General features: G+C 32.6%; 1 protein-coding gene across 9 annotated transcripts in view; it reads left to right on the forward strand.

The window, feature by feature from the left end:
* The window catches only part of VPS13B (vacuolar protein sorting 13 homolog B), a 774,679-nt gene that overhangs the window by 391,409 nt on the left and 364,419 nt on the right, over positions 1-18,851 (forward strand). For 5 of the 9 annotated variants that reach the window (XM_067017176.1, XM_067017179.1, XM_067017177.1 and 2 more), the window contains exons 26-28: positions 12,934-13,105; positions 13,612-13,726; positions 16,061-16,202. In XM_067017176.1, coding sequence (XP_066873277.1) covers positions 12,934-13,105; positions 13,612-13,726; positions 16,061-16,202 — 429 coding nt within the window. Of the gene's footprint in view, positions 1-12,933; positions 13,106-13,611; positions 13,727-15,435; positions 15,503-16,060; positions 16,203-18,851 lie in introns of all 9 variants that reach the window. The other 4 variants (XM_067017180.1, XM_067017182.1, XM_067017181.1 and 1 more) reach the window with 2 other exon arrangements.

Below are 18,851 nucleotides of genomic sequence, written 5' to 3' on the forward strand. Positions count from 1 at the left end.
AAAAACCCCATAGAGGCCTGGATTTTTACCACTGAGAACTACTGTAATATAATAGAGGTAGAAGTTATGTTTTTGTTTTTGCATAAACACATGCTGGAGTAGATCTATTTGACCCCTGCATAAGCAACTTCTCTATCCCTGCTCATTCCAAAGCTTAAGAAACACAATGACCTATGTGATAGGATTACTTTTCCCCCCCCAAATGAAAATCTAGGAATGTGCCCTTATGGACTCAATGGGACATATCCTTTTAGGGTAAAAACAGTGAATCCTTGCTTGGAGATTCTTAATATTGTTAGAATACAAAAGCTCTTGCAGTAAAGAAAACTTTCACTTTCTTCAATGCAGTACTCTCCAAACTCATTTAACCAAAGACCCCTTTATCATAGCCTACATGTTAACATTGCACAAAATACACTTTGTGAAATACTTTGGTATAGTAATCAAAGCTTGGGGTGATACATTGCTAGACAAAGCTAGTACAAGTGAAATTGATAAATGAAGTTAAATATTCTGGACATTTGGCAGAAAGGAGAGTGTTCCATTAAACAGTTCACTAAGTACTGTATTCATTGGAATGTCAAGATGAAAATGAGTACCTATCTTGGGAGTAGTCTTTTAGAAAGAAATATTTAAGAAAACATTGCAAGCCCAGAAAAGACAGGGCTCATGTGGAATGGTCACACCTGTTGGTCATACATCTAGAGCCTGCCATTCACACAAGTACAGATTGAATGGTACTTTCTAGAATTGTGTAGTGTCCAACCTATACAGAAGGACATGGTGACCCTGATTATAAGATGTAATAGAGATTAGCATGCCCTGCAATTATAGAGAAATTATTAACAAATTCATTCTATGGGATCTGTAGGTATTTTACAAAGGCAGTAACATGAGATGGATCTTCAAAAGTGAAAAAGACAGTATCAATTTTGTTCTAGTAAGTATATAATAAATGTGATCGACTAGAAGAATGGTGAGGAAGCTAAGAAAGGGAGAGATTAACAAAGGGAGAGATTTTCTCAGTCACTTAAAAAAATTAATTCTGATTTAAAAAATAAGTTCCTGGGCTTCCCTGGTGGCGCAGTGGTTGAGAGGCCACCTGCCGATGCAGGGGACATGGGTTCGTGCCCCAGTCCGGGAAGATCCCACATGCCGTAGAGCGGCTGGCTCCGTGAGCCATGGCCGCTGAGCCTGCGCGTCCGGAGCCTGTGCTCCGCAGCCGGAGAGGCCACAACAGTGAGAGGCCCGCGTACCGCAAAGAAAAAAAAAAAAAAAAAGTTCCTTACATGACTGCAATTAATTTAAACTTAGAATGTTGAGGATTTTTTTCTGATTGGGTTATAAAGATAAATAATGAAAATGCTTCTAGTGGATTTGTTAGTTTTGTATTAGGTATGGATTTAATCTGATCTGTGTGAAAAAGATCTGAAAGTGAAAGGAATCTTAATGCAGAAGATTCACATTAATATTCCAGAAAGACCATATAAAGCAGCTTACATAAGGTAACAGAGTTATGGGGGGAAATGTGGTAAATATTTTCAAAGTGTACCCTCTTTTGTTTATGTTGTATGGTTAAGAAAAGAAAGAGGTGAGTGATTACTAGCAGTCCAGTATGGATTTGAAACCCACAATCACTTGAGAAGCTTGTTGCCTGAGTAATATCTTAAAATAATTTAGCTGGTTTGTTTTCCATAAAGGGCAGGAAGATTTTTGTATAGACAATTTTGATATGGTGATCTATGTTAAGAGTTTGATTTAACTTTACAAATTAGAAGGTGTTCGTGTATTGAACATTCCCGTTTAATTTCTCTTATTGCTCTCAAGAAAATATTTATGTGGAGATCAAGATTAACTATGTTTGCATCTGAGTTTAAATTTACCTCTGAGAATTAGCCAGTAAATGATGACATCAGAAAATATAGTCATTGTTTTCTCCTTTTTGTATGAATGCTTCATCTATGATTAAATCTGTGGTCGTTTAATTCATCCAGAAGTCAGAATTTGTGCCCAAGCTTTCATTTCTCATTTCCTTTTGTTTATAGTGCTGCTAAAATTGTGTGTAATGACCTTTGTAATTTTTATTCCTTTTGTTTTGAGTTCCAACAGGGTAGATATGTTACTGTTATCCTTTGGATTCCATTTAAAAAATGTTTTTCTAATTTTCATGAGGTTTCCTGTGTATTTAAATGTGTTACTGACTGGATGGAGATAAAGCCGTGTCCTCTCACTGGAGAAACTACTTAATGAATGGGGCTAGGGAGGACAGTGTGGAGAGGTTATGCATGTATTTTGTTATAATCCATACTAGGCCTTTATGCCTGTTTGACCTGGCATTCCCAGGAAGCTCTAGCATCCCTTTGCTCTTGCTAATCGTTGACTAATAATCTTTTGATTATAAGAAGACATTCTGTGGACAACACTATAATGTAAGCAACAGAACTGTCTGCATACAAATTTAAATATATGGTATATGATAATCTCTAGGTCCATCCATGTTGCTGCAAATGGCATTATTTCATTTTTTTATGGCTGAGTAATATTCCATTGTATATATATACTACATCTTCTTTACCTATTCATCTGTTGATTTAGGTTTCTTCCATATCTTGGCTATTATAAATAATGCTGCTATGAACATTGGGATGCATGTATCTTTTCAAATTAGAGTTTTCTCCAGAGAAATGCCCAGGAGCAGGATTGCAGTGAGACCTAGAGATTACCATATTAAGTGAAGTAAGTCAGAGAATGACAAACAGCATATGACATCACTTACATGTGGAATCTAAAAAAAATGATAGAAATGAACTTATTTACAAAACCGAAATAGACTCACAGAGATAGAAAACAAACATGGTTACTAAAGGGGATAGGGGTGGGGGGGAGATAAATTAGGAGTTTGGGATTAACATCTACACACTACTATACATAAAATAGTAAACAACAGGGACCTACTGTATAGCACAGGGAACTATACTCAATATCTTGTAATAATCTATAATGGAAAACTGAGTCTGTAATGACTCAGTTCCCAGTCATTACCCTGACTTTGTGATTCCTCTTAATTTCTGACATCTTGAGATTTCCCTTTATTTATTTCAAGTTTGACTATTACCTTAGTTAGAAAAAGATGGCATTCTCATAAGGACAAAGGTGTTGACTGGGAAGGGAAACCACAGGAGATAGTATAGTATCTGGAGCTAGTAACGCTGGGATGTTTTTGCCATAAATAGGCTTACGGGCAGAGAGAACAGGGAATAATACTGACTTCATTCTCCTCCCTCCTTTCTATCTCCTGCCATATTCCTCATTAGCTGAAAATGACCAGAAACCAGAGGACAAGAATATTTGTACATATTGTTCGCATTGGTTAGCCTCCTGGGTAGAGAAGGTATTAATGATTGAAGAGTAGGTCTACAAGACCAAAGAAAAGATAATACAGCACTTTAATGTATTAAAACAAATTCTTGTGTTTTATCTAGAATTTCAGTGCTTTTGTAGTAGAAAAGGAAAACATTCATTTCAACTTAGTCTGCCATGTTACTTGAATTTAAATTTCTTTAACATCATTGAGTACTAAGAACTGGTCTTTGGAATCTTTGTGTTTCTCATTCTGCCTTGTACATATTATATTAGATTCTCAATATCATTGGTAACTTTTTGCTGAATTTTTTTTTATTGTGGTAAAATATAAGTAACATAAAATTTATCATTTTAACCATTTGTATGTGTACAATTTCGTGGCATTAAATGAATTATCTCAGTGTTGCACAGCCATAACAACTATCCATTTCCAAAACTATTTCATCATTTCAAACAAAAACTCTTTTCCCATGAAACAGTGACTCCCCATCCTCCCAGCCCCATCCCTGGTAACCTCTACTGTACTTTCTGTCTCTATGAAGTTGCCTATTCTGGGTACCTCATATAAGAGGAATCATAAGTATTTGTTTAGCTTATTTTATTTAGTATAATATTTTAGAGATTCACCCAGGTAGTAAGATGAATGTTTTATACATTCATCCATGTATAAGAATTTCATTGTCTTCTATGGCTGAGTGTTACTCCATTTGTGTATATAGCATACTTTTTTTTTATCCATTGATCTGTTGATGGACGTCTGGGTTATTTGCTCCTTTTGGCTATTACGAATAACGCTACTATGAACATTGGTGAATAAAGGTTGATTAACTCTTAACGAAGTAATTTTGCCCTGAAGATATTATATGCATTTTATATGACCTGTGCCTGACAAACCATTTCAAAACTAATACCAGAAATGCTATTTTAATTTTCCTTTACCTGTTGAAATATTGGGTTGGCCAAAAGTTCGTTTGGGTTTTTCCAGAAGATGTTATAAAACACCCGAAAAAACATTTTGGCCAGCCCTATATGTTGATTACTGAGTTATTTGGTATAAAAATTAGGGCGTAGAGGAAAGTGAATGCAGAATCATTAAATATACTTTATTTAGTACTGATTTTCTTACTCAGAAGAGCACATTTCTGTCATTTTAATGAGATTTGCTTAGTACCAGCATGAATGGTGTAGAATTAAAAGGGCATTTAATATTATCCCTAAATGTATTCAAGCATATTTCAAAGTTTTGCCAAAAAATGTGGTACTAAAGGGAAAAAAGTGAAAATTAGAAGTCGTTTATTTAGTTTCCCTAGTAACCTTGCAAACAGAAAAATAGAATGCTAGTAATTTTCTCTAAGGTGTATTTTTTCTCCTGGGGAAAACTAGCTAAATTCTGTGTGCTACTTCCCACTTTTTGTCATAGACTCTCTACTTTGTCAGCTTTAAGAATTGCCTTCTTCTGACTTTGGTATAATAATTTCGCAGAGCTTGACAAGTGAGAAAGATGTTTCTCTTAATTCCATCAATTTACAGCTATACTATTGAAAGGGATTGTTGGAAGAAGTTAGTATCACACAAAGTAGGGACTGGGCCAGCTCATCTGAGTGTGATTCTAAGTTAATGGAATCTATAGAAGTCACTTTGGAATCAGACAACTTGAGTTTTGAGTTTTTAATCTCTGCAGTTTACGATCACTTTTTTTTTTTTTTTTTGTGGTACGCGGGACTCTGTTGTGGCCTCTCCCGTTGCGGAGCACAGGCTCTGGACGTGCCAGCTCAGCGGCCATGGCTCACGGGCCCAGCCGCACCATGGCATGTGGGATCTTCCCGGACCGGGGCACGAACCTGCCTCCCCTCGGCAGGCAGACTCTCAACCACTGCGCCACCAGGGAAGCCCATATGATCACATTATTTAACCTCTGTACTTTAGTTTCATCATCTCTAAAAGGGGGGATAATGTTAATATTCATCTCAATATGTTAGTACAAATATTAACTGAGTATGTGTAGTTTGTCCGTATACTTTATGAATGTGGCTCATTCGTCTATTTGTGTTTTCTTTAATTTCAATAAGATTTTAGTTTTCTTTATAGAAGTCTTGACCATTTTGTTATAGGAGTACACTTCAGTGTTTGGTACTTTTATTCAGTTGATACGATTATATATTCAGTACTTGTTTCTTCTTCTTTATTCCTTTAAGGTGACTAGTAACTTTCGTTGATTTTCAAATATTAAGCTGATCTTGCGTTTCTGGAACAAACCCAACTTAGATGTAATATATTTTCCTTTTCATATCTTGCTGGATTGTGTTTGCTAATATTTTATGTAGGGTTTTGGTTTCATAGTCATGAGTGATACTGGCCTTTAACTTTTCTTTTACATAATATCTTTGTTGTATTTTGGTATCATGATTACACTGTCTTCACAAAATGATATGGGAAGTGTTCCCCCTTGTTTTATTATCTAGAAATTTTGTGTCGAAATTCTCAGTCACTGTATATTCCCATGATAATCAACAAGGTAATCCTAATTGAAAAGGCACTTGTGTTTAACACATACCTCATCCAAACTGGGTCTTAGTTTAGGCATTCTTTGCATATAGAAAAAGTTTTAACTTAGGAGATTATTAGAAAAGAGGTAAGGACTAGGTAGACAAAATACACTAATGTCATCATCATAAAGGGAATATAGGCAAGCATCTTGTTCCAGGTTCCCAACTCCAACAATGCTATTGCTGTATTCCTAGAAAATGAATTTTATACTACTCATTATTGATAAAGTGATACTTAATGGTAAAATAAAGATGTTTTATGGCATTCTGGTAGCCCAGGCTGTATAAAATGAAACTAATGAAAATAGTTTTTATAGATGCTAAACAAATACACTGTCTTTTGATACTGTGTAATTATGACTTTATGTCTCAGTTAATGTTTTTATGTCAAATTTTTTATTCTGATAAAATATACACAACATAAAATTACCTTTTTAAACCATTTTTAAGAGAACCCTTCTGTGACATTAAGTACATTCACATTGTTGTGCAACCATCACCATCAGCCATCTCCAAAACTTTAAAAATTTTTCCCAGCTGAAATGTGGTACCTGTTAAGCAATAACTTCCCATTTCAACATTAAGTCTTCCGATCCATGAACATGGGGCATTTCTCCATTTGTTTGTGTCTTCTTTTATTTCTATTAGCAATATTTTATAGTCTTTCACTTCCTTGGTTAAGTTTATTCCTAAGTATTCTATTCTTTTTGATGCTATTATAAGCAGAATTGTTTTATTAATTTCCTTTTCTGATTGTTCACTGTTATTGTGCAAAAACACCGATATGGGTTAGTATCTTGCTGAATTCTTTTACTAGTTCTAAAATTGTTTGTTGAATCTTTAGGATTTTCTACATATAAGGTCATGTTGTCTGCAAACAGAGATTATTTTGTTTTTTTCCCTTCCAATTTTGTTGCTTTTTACTTCTTTTTCTTGCCTAATTGCTGTGGCTAAGACTTCCAGTAATATGTTGAATAAATATTTCACTTAACTTTTTAAATATTAGGCAATATTTTCAAGTTGAACATAATTTTCTCTTTTGCTAATACTTTTATGTGAAGGAAACTTTCTAGCATGTTTCATCACTAACAAATTTTGTTCAAATAGCAGAATATGTATTGAAAATTTGACACTGTTGCTTTTTCTGTTCCCATATTAGTTGTACTTTTTATACTATTTTTTTTCATCTGAAATAAGTGTTAATTCAAGCATTATGGGTTGGAGGTAAAATGATTTACACTGAGAGGCTTACATTGGTTCAGAAGTAACAGTGTTAAATAATGATTATACTGTTTCAGTGCCATACTGAATGTGAACTATAAACTTTCTATTATCACCTGTCACCTATTATCTTTATCATCATAGGATAACCCTAATTTGAGCAACTAGTACCTACTCCGTACCAAGCAATAGTGCTTGGTACGGAGTAGGTTTTAAACACATTGTTCTTCAATATATGGATGTTAAACAATTTAGGAAGTCAACTCATTTTGACAAAATTATATATGATTTATTATAGTACGGGGCATAGAGATGTATATATTCATTGTCACTACAAATATATTTTGATATGAATTCATAAAAGCATATATCGAGTTTACTTTTTTCTGTTTGTTTTTATGTCTTTTGTTGTTTTAAACATAATTCTTTTATATTAGTTATCAGATCTGTTATCTGAATTTCTTGAGAGTCTAATCCTACTGTTGTGTTCTTAACCCTTAATCTTAGTAGACTGTTTCTGTATGTGTTATGTGCTCTTCTATTGGGAGTTCTTCACTAGTGCGACTTTATGAGACTCTTACATAGTGTATGAGGGCCTGTTCCCCAATAGGGATTTTCTGTGTTTCCTTCTCTGAGGGGCTCCAAGGGCCATCACTAGCCTGGGACCCCTTTACTGTTAATTTCATAGCTAGATGTTTTTTGAAACATTTTGGTAGTATGAAATCAAACCCTCAAACCTACATGTAACCCAGAGTTGTGTTTAAAAAGTCTCAAGGGTAACGTTTTTCTACTACCTAGGCTAAGTTAGATATTGCTTTTTTCTTGGGTTTATTCTGTTGTTTTTCTAATTTCTTAAATTGGATACTTAGCTTAATATTGTTCAGCTTTAAAAAAAATTAAGCATTTAAGACTCAGTCCTTTATCTTTAGCAGAATTTATAATATTTAACTTTGGGGGTGGATATGTGTATACACTTAATACATAGGCGCACTGGGAAATTTAGCCCATCACTGCACTGCTGCTTCCCAGAGAAAATTCTGTATTACATAGAAGGGTGAGCAAAAATTTTGCTATAAAACAAGATTTCTCTGGTATGCTAATTCTTATCATGGACCCAAAGTAAGGCTTTACCTGTACACTTGAAGAACATATTTCACTGTATTTCAGCTAGTTAAGGTTGTCAAAAATTTGTGTTCAGGTAGATGTTCAGGAAAGTGAAACACTATATAATCATGTTCATTGAAATATTTATGCCATTTTGCTTACAAGATAGCCCAGCAATAAATACTGCCTTTGAAAGTGCTAACATTTTGATGATTTGTTTTAGTAACAAGTAAACACAGCACATAGATACACAATACACAAATACATACACATTCACATATTTCCCTTTTAAGGTAAGTACATAAACTGTTAAGTCTTTTGGAAGCTGTTCTAATTATATAAAATGTTATTTTGAACTGGATTTTCAGTACTTTCCATAAAGGTGATATAGGAAGGACAGTTATTATGGATAGCTATATTGCGTTGATGAAATTAAATCCCTCCAATTAAGTTGTGATTTTAGGCAAACCATTAAGCATTTTTTCATTTTAGCTTCTTGTACATATGTATAATGTCTTTGATAATGTCATCCTTATTCACAGCATTTTAAAGAAATAATTTTAAAGCTTTAGAAAAGTCTAAAATGCTGAATGAATGCTAGAATATTGATTTATAACTCAACCTAAGGTAAAAATTGACAGATTAACCAACAATGTTGGGAGGTTAGGGTCATGGCAAAATTCGAATTGCATATTTTATTGATTCTGGAATTAAAATTACTTCAGCAGCCTAGTTCTCAAAAAAATCCAGCATGAGCTATATTGTATAGCATGGAATATTGCCAATATTTTATAATAACTTTAAATGCAGTATAATCTATAAAATATTGAATCACTCTATTGTGCACCTGAAATTAATATAGTATTGTAAATCAACTATACTTCAATTTTATATATATATATATATATATATATTTCCAGAAAACAATCCAGCATGAAGTGGTTCATTTCTTAGTCCCCAGTAATTATTTAAAATGCATTTATTTTCAGTTAAATCCAAAGTGAAAATTTGGGGGGAAAAAATGAATGAAGGTGGTCAAAAGGTACAAATTTCCAGTTATAAAATAAATTAGCCCTAGTGATATAATGTACGCCATGGTGACTGTAGTTAATAATACTGTATTGTGTATTTGAAAGTTGCTAAGAGAGTAGATCTTAAAATTTCTCATCACAAGAAAAAACAATTTATGACTGTGTGACAATGGATGTTAACTAGACCTACTGTGATCATTTCACAATATATATAAATATTGAATCATTATGTTTTATACCTGAAACTGTTATAATATTATATGTCATTTGTATCTCCAAAAAAAAAAACAGTGAAGTTGTTTGGAATCAACTGCTATAGCAAAACTATTGTCAGTTTTTCAGTGATTTAAGTGCAGTTAACCTAAGCAGTAATCTACCTCAAATTATTATTCTAGACAACCTTTTAGAAAGTAAGTTTAGTTTGAACTTTTTTACTCAGTTGCTATTTTAAGGATGTCTCATAATAGTTTTAAATCTCTTCCTCAAAATAGACTTATTTCATTAAATATTTATCTTTAAATGATTTTATCTTCAACATTTAGGGAGAAACTTTTATTCAAAATGTGGAAATCTTAGCATTTAGGTTATCATCTAATTAATTGAGTAGCTGTTGAAAGAACCAAGATAATACATATATCAAAGCAGGTTATTGTTTAGCCTTCACATATGAATCAACACAATATTTTGTTGTCATGCTTTTCTTATTTCAAAATAATCATGCTGGAAGATGTCTCTAGTTTCTCAATTATTGGCTTATTTTTTTATGCAAATAATTTTATTACATAAATATAACCTATTTATCTGAGGTCACCTTACATTTGTTGTGCTTATTTATATTATGTATCTGTATGTTTAAATTTCTAATTAATATTTGCATTCCAAAAGTCCATAAAATTTAAAAACACTATTTAAGGTATTTGTTGCTGAGTTGGGTAAGAACTATTATTTTTAAATTATTTCAACAATAAATAATTCACTATAAATGAATCTAGTTTTAAAAAGTACACTCTTAACAGTTGCTTGTGTTAAGTAGAAGAGAAGTATTTGGTTATATGATCCTTGGATGACTTATACTTTAAACTATGAGTAATTCTTTTTATGTTGACATGTTGATAAGGAGCAGTATACTTTTCAGTGGATATAGCTCTAGCTTCCTGAATATCGATCTCAGTGGTGGTAGAAGGGGAAATAAGAGTGGCAGGCTTAAGTAGTAAGCTTAAAAACAGTTATTCCTTTTTCCCACCCTTCACATTGAAATGGTGAGAGCAAAGGTAGTGGAAACCACAGCAGTCCACTTGTTATCATTGACTTAAATACAAACAGCAGTGGAAGTGTTTAGACCTTTGGGAAGTTTTGTGATTGAAAAAGAATGCTGGAGTTATTTTGATAAGGGAGAGTAGCAGTGTGGCCAAAAGTATGATCATCCCTGAGCTCTGAAGCAGGCCAAGGATGAAGGGCTGAAGTGTTTGCTCTTCCAGATGAACAAAGATAAATTCAGCTAGCATAATAAACTCAGTATTTTGGTCAATTTGCGACAAAATGGTAAAAGAATTGAACTGTATATTTTAGACCTTGGCTAAAGAGGTGTGGGAAAATAGTTCAGCGTCTCCAATTCTGGCTCAATTTTTGCTATAGATTTAGAAATAGAGCAGAAAATTAATGCACAAACATATTTAACAATACCGCACCAAGTGTTGTAAATCCAAAATGAAAATTGAAACTGCATGAAGAAGGAGAGCAAAACTTTTTATCAGGAGTGCCTGCTTATTAAATTTGAAGCCACAGTTTTCTTAGCATTCCTACTAAGTATACTTAATAGTGTTAAAAATCAAGGTTTCATTGATTTGAGATGGTCTTTTCCCTACAATTTCCATTCTTGGGATTATAATGTTCTTCTAAGTGTTGGAGGGAGAATTTAATTTATGAATTCTTCTGCTCTACGACCCAATCCATAGAGAAAGGCATACTGACTACATTATGCTGTCTTTTATTGAATTTGACTTTCTAAAATGTATCTTTTTCTGCGATTAGTTTGTGCTTTTCATTAGATGTTGTGTTACTTTAGACAGCTAACCAAAAACCTGAATTTTTATATAGCTTCTCAAATCCAGGAATTTCAATTTTAGCAGATTTAGGACCACTTAGTTTTGGAAAAGCATTTAGATGAAAACATCACGAGCAGTGAGCTTTCTGCTTTGCTTGGTGTAATTGGAACAAAGAATGGCTATACTGTCTTCAATACATCATGCTGCCTACCAAACTAAGCTTAAGTACATATAACTAATATTTAAATATATGTACATCTTTTAAAAAAGTAAGCATGCTCTGGTGTATTTGATCAGTTCACAGAGAATGAGTTTAGGTTCTGGAGGTTTTTTTGAAGGTTTTAGATGGACAGCAAAGTTGGGATTTAAAAAACCCAAGTACTTGGTAGCTAATCCTAAAAGAACAGAATACATGAGTGAGTGATCACTATCTCTGGCACCATCTCTTCCTACCTGTGAGACTGAAGCTGTTCATCTTCAAACCAGGATTTATTTTCAGCTGCTGAAAAGATTAAAAAACAACCCAACAGACCTTTTACAGAAAGTTTATTAGTACCAAATTTAGGACCTTATAGGTATCCAGAATTCAGTATGTATTTGTTGAACTGAATAAGCTTATGCTCTGATGAAGGTTTGGGGCCAGCATGTGTGGCAGGTTCTCTGAAGCTCTAAGATTCCCTTCTTCTGGGCTGAGGTCTGTGATCCAAGGGTTATATTCTTGGGCTTCAGCTGCCTCTTATTGGGCTGGAGACACACTCTGAAGTACATCAAATTACAAAATAATACCATCCTAAATGTGCAAAACATTGAATATTAACCTGGGAAAATTTCTTGAGCTAAGAGGTATTTATCAAGAACCTGCTCATTTTACTTACATTTTGTTTCATTCTTGTCATTTTTATTGTACCCTTCTGTAGGATATGTATAATTTGCAGAATATATTTCTGTAAAGATAACCATAACACACACACACACGTTCATGCTCTGTACCTCTAATTAAGATACTTTTAACCATATAAATCATTTTAAAAATCTGTTGTCGAATCTGCTAACTTTTAAATGTCTCCTTAATATTAAAATATGTGAGGCATGATGAATGTTTTGCTGTTTCTTAAATCATGGTGATTTTGCTGTGTTTTACTATGGTTATTATATATTCATACATAAATACACCATAGCAGGGGTAGACAAACTTTCCATAAATGACAAGATAGTAAATGTTGTAGGCTTTGTGGATCATAGCAGCTCTAAAGCAGCTGCTTAACTCTGCTAATCAGTAGTCATAGGCAATAGATAAATGAGTGGATGTGGCTGTGAGGTAGTAAGACTTTATTTCCAAAAATAGAGCCCGATTTGGCCCTTGGCTATAGCTACTCTATAAGGAAATACTCATTGGTATGATCCTAACTCGTTTAGAGGAACTGGAATGGCATGCATGTACACTGTAACTATGAAAACCATATGATTAGTGTATATTTATATTACTGGCACTATGTATAAGCATTTATATGATTTGCATTAGCATATATGATAAGTTATAAGCAGTAATTGCAGATTTTAAATTATAAGTTTTTAGTTACTTTTATTTATGTTACAAAGTATTGTTGTTATTCCTCATCCCAGGGAGATTCTGTACAAGCAGTTGATGATTCACCATTCTCGGATTCTGTTACCTTGGAACAAACTACAAGTAATATTGGTGGATCCAGTGGTCGTGTTAGTCTGTGGATGCAGTGGGTGCTCCCCAAAATTACTATAAAGCTCTTTGCTCCAGATCCTGAAAATAAAGGCACAGGTACAGGATTACTTTTCTACTGAAAAGATAAAATATTAAACACTATTTTTAGAAGAAATTGGAGGCTTAGTTTTATTTATCATTGGCATTTAAATCAATCCGTAAGTCTAACTCAAGTGATTTCTATTAGTAATACTAACATGTTGCCTATAATACCTAAATTTTGTCTTATATGTATTAAAATTCACTTCAAAAGCCATGAGGTAATTTCTTCATTGGTCATATCACTAAATATATTGCAAAGACTGTTGACTGATATTAGATGTAGCACTTCATACATTAATTGGGTTTTCCCCTGTTTTGAAGTAAGCATCGTATCTTAATTTTGAGGCCTATACTGATATTAATTTTCCTTATTATTGTAGAATCTTATGTGGTTAATGAACAGAAAGTCTTAGTCCCTTTGTAGATGTCAAGGATATACATGCTAACATTAAATGTAAATAGAAAGTTTTAATATTGATTGTGAACCCTATACTGATATTAATATTTGCTTCTTATTGCAGAACTTTGTATGATCAGTGAACTAGAAGATCTCAGTGCTTCCATAGATGTCCAGGACGTGTACACCAAAGTGAAATGTAAAATAGAAAGTTTCAATATTGATCACTATAGAAGCAGGTAATTAATGAATAATGAATATGGGAAAGCTATATTTTCCTTGAACAAAACCTATAAAAGAATTTTTATATTTTAATTTGATTCCTTAATTTTAAAAAAAATACTGTACATATTTCCAAAGATGGTTCTTAACAGATATATTGGTTAATTTTACTTGGTATTCATTCATATATGGAATATAATAAAAGTTTTGCTTTCTAAGAAGGCAAATCTGTTCATAAATATCCACACGCCATATTAAATGAAATAAGCTGCTTTTACTAATCACCTCACAATTTGTTATGCATGTTGTATATTTGCCAAGATGTCTGGGACACTGTTAATGGCTCTGGTTTTTGCTGAATACTCCTCATCCACTCCCTATACCATAGATTGAAATGGAGCAGCATCTTATGTTCCTTACAACTTTGAGTACTTTTCTTATCTCACAGATGATTAATGAACATGTGGTGGATGTTCCTAGAACCACATTTTTCTTTCCTAATAAATTTCTACCAAAAGTAGATTATAAGTAAATATGATTTGTTTATAATAATAAGTGATGGTAGTAAAAAAGTAACATTTTAGATATTTTCATAAAGATATATAGCAATTTTATTATTAATATTTCCCAAATAAAAATACGAATGCTTTTAGGAGGTTTTTTTTGTTTTATAACTCTACCCTGGAATTGAGTTTTTTTAACTGAAATATAATTCACATACCATAAAACTCACATGCTTTTTTAAAATTATTTTTTAAACAACATCATATTTTCTACTTCATAGTATTTTGGCAAAGAAACTGCCTTACAGTCCTGTTTTTCCCGGATTCATAATATTTATTCATTTAGCAATTAAGTGTCTTCAGAAGTACACGTTTCTGTACCTTTATTGATGCATTATATACTCTAAAAGCCAAAGTCTTTTTTTATTTAACGAGTTTCTAATTCTGCATTAAAAACATTTGAACTTTCATTCTTTATTATACATATCATATTGTTTATGTAAATAACTCTCAACTCTGTCACAGCCAAAAAATTGTGTCACAACTGTGATGGTCAAAATATTTTACTGGGTTTATATTAAGACCTGTTATAACAGTATTATTTTACCAAGTGTATGATAATTGTTTTTGTTGTAGTAACAGTGAATCATTAATTGATTTTTGATAATGGAATGGTTAGCTCTTCAGTTTCTTTTGAATGGTATATCTCTATATCAAAATGATCCTAGCAAGTGATACATGAATTTTATTTTATTGCTGAAATAATTTCTTGATTATATGAATATTACAATTTATGTTATAGATTAGCAATGATTTTACTGTTAAATTTATGTAAGTTTTAAATATTTAGATAATTTATTCATTCATTTAATCAAAATATTTATTGAATGTGTATTATGTCCCAAGCACTATGCTAAGCACTAGGGATATAGTGTTTAAAAAAAATAGACATAAACCATGTCCTTATGGACCTTAGAGTTTCATGGGCGAGACAGAAAAATAACCTTGGTAAATATAGAATTTACCATTAAGACATGCTTCTCTGAAGAACTAGCAGGGTGTGGTGTTAATGTAAATTGTTCTATTGATTGCATTGTCAGATCCACGTTTTAGTTCAGTGTAGTGTTGTTTACATCAGAACTACTTGAAATAGTTATATATGCTCAATTTTTTTAACTCAGAAAAATTGAAGAGAACAGATAAGGTGAACTTATGTTTTCCAGGCCAGGGGAAGGTTGGCAGTCAGGACATTTTGAAGGAGTATTTCTACAGTGCAAAGAAAAACCTGTGGTGAGACTCATTTAGTAATTATGATTTTTAAAAAATATATTATAAACTGTTTTTCTTTGTTCTTTCATGCAATGGGACTAATGGTTACAAGAATTAGAGCTCAGTAAATTCTTTTTGACCTTTTCTTCCAATATTACATTATAAAATAAAACTATTACTTCCTTTAAGCTGCTTGTGTTTTGTATCCATTTTCCTGTTAGAGCAATTAAATAAATTTTTCAATAATGCAAAGGTAGGATTGCTTTTATTAATATACTTTACCATTAATATATTATGTTGACCTTTTAGAAGTTTTTCCCGTTCATAAGTGAGTTCATGTTGGATTGTTCTTTATTATAAATTAAAAGTAGTCATTTACACTAAAAGTAACTATTTTTTGTTTACTTCCATTAACAATGCTTTTGCAGAAGATGGTCCAGGCAGAGGCCATACCTAGCAGTGGCTCAAACCTAAACCTATGCAAACTTGAACAGAATTAAAACTATCCAGATTTTTTTGCTTATGGCTTTTATTGCTTTTTGTCTTTTCACCTTCTTTGCTCCTGTCCATCACCTCAAGCTTTGGGGAAGAGTGTTGGTCTCTGGGGCAATGTGGAGGTGTCTTCCTTTCCTGTACTGACAAGCTGAACAGACGCACCTTGTTGGTTCGACCCATCAGCAAGCAGGACCCTTTCAGTAATTGCTCTGGCCTCTTTCCTTCTGTAAGAAATCATTTTTAAATTATGCTACAGAACTCCCATTAACAGGAACCCAGAGAAGGAATTGAACTATCCATAGAGTCAACTCTTGATTTTCATCTTCCTCTGTATCATTCACTTTGTAAATGAACTATAATGTATTCTTAAATCATAGACTGGTTTTCACTATAATTTGTTTCTGGGTTACTTGAGTATGCTATTTGTCATTCTGGTTTTGTGAATATAAACTAATTTTACCATCAGCATTAGAAAATCAAAGTAGGATGTTGAATATGCTTGTTAAATTATACATGTATTGAATGATCAAGAGTTGACCATACTGCTTTTGTCATTCCTTTTATGATTCTTCCTTACATTACTTTTTTTCCCTATTATTATACCATTTCCTTCTCAGAACTAACTCCAAGTACCTTATTTGGTGCCTGTTGTATCTGGACAAGGCTGTACGTCTGTCATTTACTGGACGGAAGATGAATGGTAGACTGTATACCAGTGGGTTTTAGAAGTTTAGAACCTTTTTTTCCCTATTGGTACAAAATATCTGAATATGTTATTAAGCAAGTTCTTTTAAGTGACATTTTTAAAGTCAATAAAAATGCATGTAATTTTTAAATGTTAAGAGCAGATTATCACAATGGTAATAGCAGTTTTCTTAAGAAACTATTAAATCAGTGCAAACATTATTAGACATTTTCTTAGCATGTGTAAACTAGTATTTCTTTCTTTCCCCTTTTCTGTAGCTCAAAAGGAATTTAAGACATATATCTTTAAAAAGAGTGTAAAAATTAGCCAAATATTTTAAATAATTGTGTTCTTAGATTTAGTGTTTAACATTGTATTTGCATAGCAAATACTATCTGATTTTGAATTTTTTCTAGTCTAGTCTGCAAAATTTTTTTATGTCAGTGGAAGCTCTGTTTAGATTTATTTTCTTGTCTTTAAATGTTCATTAGCATCCATGAGGAACTTTCGTAATTTTAACATGTATTCATGAAAGAAAACCAAAATTATTGTTAATGCCCTTTTTTTTGAGTTTTTTAAAATTAATTTTTATTGGAATATAGTTGCTTTACACTAAGTGTTAGGTTCTACTGCACAGCAAAATGAATCAGCCATACATAGACATATATCCCCTCCCTTTTGGATTTCCCTCCCATTTAGGACACCATGTTAAAACCCTTTAAAATTTTATCAATTTTTCTAAATTTTTTAATTCTCTTAACATTTCAGTAATCATCATTGCTTTCTAACTTTTTACTTTAAATAGTATAAAATATTGATTATTACTATATAAAAAGTAATATTTATATTATCTCAACTCCAGTTAGTATTCATTCATTCTTTAATTTTTCCTGCCTTTTATTAGGGGAGTTAGGGATATAGCAGTTCAACACACTTTTTCTCATCAGTGTTGACCTTTCAAGAGTACCTATATTCAACATGTTTAAAAATATCTTTCCCAAATCAAAACATTTATACATTGAAACACCTTTTATACTATTTCCAGGATTCAAATGTTGCCATTTATTAAGATTTGAGATGGGTTATTTAGATTAGTGGTTGATTCTACCCCTCCCCACCCTAATTCCTGATTGAGACACCTAGAGACACTGTTGCTGTGGCCTCTTCCATTGGGGCCATACAACAGCACCCTTCTCCATCCACTGTTGCCTGCAGTGATGCTAGCTATGATGCTAGCATCATAGTGATAAGACTGGGATCACTTTTTCTTCTTTTACTGTATTTCCTTTGGTTTTGAGTGTAGAAAGCAAAAAGAAAGGGAAGTTAGATAAGAGGCAGTGAGAAAGTTGGAAATAGTAAAAAATGCTTTGAGGGCAGGACAATTATATGAAAAGTGATTATATTGCATATTCATGTAATGCCTACTTTCCAAGTTTTTTTAATGGAGAGAAAATTAACTTTGAGAGAAAAACATATGCAAAGGTAAATTTTATCTCACCTTTCTTCATTATAAAGTCCAGATTAAAAACAAAATTAACAGTGAAAACTGAATTTCATACTATTTTCTTTTCATTAGGTGATAGGCAACAAAATGAGAGGAGGAAAATGGAAGTAGAAGAGGTTTACTAGTGATGGGATAACAGGCTCAAACACATTGCTGCTTTGCTACTTCTAACTTTTTTCTTTTTTATGTGAATGTATTTCCTTCTTGTTCTTCTTCCTTGGTTCACTTCCTCTCTTAACATCACTCTTTGGACTCTAATAACTAAAAATCTTCATCAGGCCTTGGGAAGAGAGGTTGGAAATGTGGAATATAATGACTTAACTCTAATTTTATTTTGAGTAATATGCAAAATAGAATTTTATGTACATTAATTGGTTCAGGAAAACTGTTGGTTCCATTTCACAAATGGAAATACATGGTATTTCAATTTCACATGCATAGAAAACCCCTCTCTGACCCAAATTATGACAGCATATTGCTACTCAATGAAAAATTATCAAGAATGAAAAGATAAATCTAGCTGTGATCTGTTCTAAATTCTGAATGTTACAGAAAAAGTAGAAATTATAGAAACAGGCATAAAGAGGTTAATTACCTCACTCAAAATCTAGAACTACAACCCAGGATTCCTAACTTCAAGTTCAGTCATTCTGTCTGAGAGGCTTTTGCCCTGTCTATGGAATTGA

Source organism: Kogia breviceps, chromosome 17 (assembly GCF_026419965.1).
Source record: "Kogia breviceps isolate mKogBre1 chromosome 17, mKogBre1 haplotype 1, whole genome shotgun sequence".
NCBI lineage: Eukaryota > Metazoa > Chordata > Mammalia > Artiodactyla > Physeteridae > Kogia > Kogia breviceps.